The following is a 2,594-nucleotide window of genomic DNA, read 5'->3' as shown; positions in this document are numbered from 1 at the left end:
TCTTTAATCTATCTATCTATGCGGGTGGACTGATATATAGAGTAGGTGTTTAGGCTTGGTCGTGGGTGAGTATGTTTGGTCAGGCAAGGACATGAAATAGTCTCACTCTTTCCCTTCCTGTTTGGATCCACCTCTTATAGAGAGAATGGATCGCCGAGACCTTGCACAGATCTATATAGCCAGAGAGAGGGTATGATGAGAGGGGTGTCTCTTCTTTCTTTTTCTCTCTCCTCTTCTCTTTGAAACGGACGTCTTTTCGCCTTCCTCATCTACTTGTGAAGGCTTTCTGTCCTCTTTCTTTCTCTCTCTTCTTGTTTTGCTTCCTTCCAGGTGAACTTAGCTTTCTCTCTTCACTCTCCGTATCCTGAGGAACGCAATCGCCTTGTAAGGACACGCCTTGTATTCTGATATAAAAGAAGAGGAAGAAAAGAAACACACACGCCAGCAGCATATCATTCATATGTAGACAAGATAGAAGTCTTGCTCTTTCACTCCCCAGGTGGAAGGTCCCCCTAGCAAACAAGCCTAGTAGTAGTATCTATGGCACAGGGGATAGAAGTTAGACGTCATCTTCACTGGCAATGCTCCTCTTTCGAGGATACATACCTGTGGTTCTCACTTCTCCTTACACCCAAATGTCCATAGAGCTGCACGCCTATCTATCTATCTATCTACATGAGGGCCTTTGTCATTGTAGTTGGGAGAGACAGGTGTACAGAGAGAGCATTCGCAATGACTGAAGGGATGAATGAAGTTTGTTTACGGTTCCTTCCCTCCGGGGGGAGTCAGAAGGATTCATCCTTTCCCTCCACGCTTGAAGTAACAGCTTAAGACCATGTTTCTTACTCATTACTTTGCCTGAAGTGCTTTCTTCTCTCTTTTCTTCTTCTTTCTCTTCCTCTTCCTCTTCCTGTCCTCGCGGTCGTTTAGTCTCTCGGCACGAGAGAAGCTCTTGATCCTCCTATGTACTTGCGTTGTTGTAGCTAGCTCGATAGCCAACTAGATATATCTAGCCAGTCAGCTAGTTAGGGAACGCGATAGGTAAAGAGTTCTTTGATGCACGCCCGAAACGGCATACCGAAAGGAGAGAGAGGAAAGACAAGTGCGTCTCAAGCCCTCACTCTGAAGGCTGTATGGTGTCTATGAATGGAGCGAATGACTACGAAGAACGAGTCACTGCTGTTGCCGTCACGACTATAAGAAGAGAGAAGGTGATCGAGTGTATGTACGCCTGAGAGAAAAGCTTCTTGACTCTTCTCCCAGACTTCGTATGTATGTCTCCGCAGGTGCCTGCAAATCGCATGTATCCCTTCGAGGAAGTTTTTGCTTTACTTGACGAAAGACTAGCGAAGACAGGCAGAAGAGTCTGGATCTCTTATATTCTCATTCAAGGTATTCTTCATATTTACATCCCTACTCGCTTCTTCTTTCTTAATGCTGTTGCATGCATTGGAGACGCGTGTCTCCCTAGTGGACAGACTCACGTTCTCCTTTTCTTTTTCTTCTTCTTGTGATCCTCGTCTTCTTTCTCTTCACCCCTATCTTCGTCTCTCGCCTTTTTCTAAGCTAACCTCTGCTGTTCTCTGCTTGTTTTCGTCTTCAGCTTTCTTCCTTCCTTAGCCTTCTCTCTGTTACTTGTCTCGTAATTCTTTCTTGCTTTCTATCTCTCTCGCTTTCATTCAAGCATCCATTCATTCATTTCCCCCAGCATTTCAGGCGATGCCTCCTTTCTTCATATTGCGAAACACGAGCTTTCTTGGTGACTGGGGCTTTCTCTCTCCATCTGCATCTGAGCCTCTTCGGTCTTCTTTTTCTCTCCGTGTTCTTTATCTTTCTCTCGCTTTACTTCATTCGGTCTCTATACCTGTCTTTCTCTCTCTCTTATTCTTCTTCTATCGTCTTTCCTATCTTCTCCTTTTTTCTCTCTTCAGGAAAGAATGCAAGCGATGAGCATGCAAGGGCTGTAGCCTCGATTCTACGAGAGCGCCGGAGAGAGACGAGACACCTCTATCATGTAAACCTTATCCCCTACAATAAAGGTAGGCCAGGTGTCTCGATGATTTACAGAAAGAGCAGGAAAGAGTGATTCCAGAAGGGGAAAAGAAAGACTAAATTTCTCCCTAGAAGTCTCTCTCTCTCTCTCTCTAGTTCCTTTTCATCCCATCGCCTTCTGCTGCTTTTCGAACGTCGCTGTATGTCTCTATCGCTCGTACAAAGCCGGCCACAAGACGGGGTAGAGAAGAGAGGGAGAGGGCGAGCGAGAGAGTCAACTGTACATACAGCAGGTTGCTCATAACCTGATAGGGGACGTATCATGAGAGAAGGAATGAAGAAAAAGACTTCAAAAAAGAAAGGATGCACAGGGGGATTGGCGGAGAAGCAGTTGCTTTTGTTCATCTGAGTGCTTTCGCTTCTTCATTCGTCTTCTCCTGCCTGGTCATTGGCATGAAGAATACACTTCTAAGGAAAAGTATCCTCTCCTCTGCATGCTACATACGTCTTAACGAAGCCTGAGAAGTATACGCTATCTATCTATCTACTTTTTATCTATCTATCCATCTATCTTTCATTTATCTATCTTTCATCTATCTTTA

The 2,594-nt window shown here is 44.9% G+C and overlaps 1 protein-coding gene across 1 annotated transcript in view; it reads left to right on the top strand.

The window, feature by feature from the left end:
- Positions 1-1,286: 1,286 nt before the first annotated feature.
- The window catches only part of CSUI_006033 (gpi transamidase), a gene marked incomplete at its 3' end in the record, with an annotated part of 3,529 nt that continues 2,221 nt past the window's right edge, over positions 1,287-2,594 (top strand). Inside the window, exons 1-2 of the mRNA XM_068066198.1 lie at positions 1,287-1,392; positions 1,932-2,039. Coding sequence (XP_067921829.1) covers positions 1,302-1,392; positions 1,932-2,039 — 199 coding nt within the window. The remainder of the gene's footprint in view (positions 1,393-1,931; positions 2,040-2,594) is intronic.

Source organism: Cystoisospora suis (assembly GCF_002600585.1).
Source record: "Cystoisospora suis strain Wien I chromosome Unknown contig_3014, whole genome shotgun sequence".
In the NCBI taxonomy this organism is placed as follows: Eukaryota; Apicomplexa; class Conoidasida; order Eucoccidiorida; family Sarcocystidae; genus Cystoisospora; species Cystoisospora suis.
Note: the sequence above shows the minus strand (reverse complement) of the source record. Positions and strands in the feature narration are given on the sequence as shown.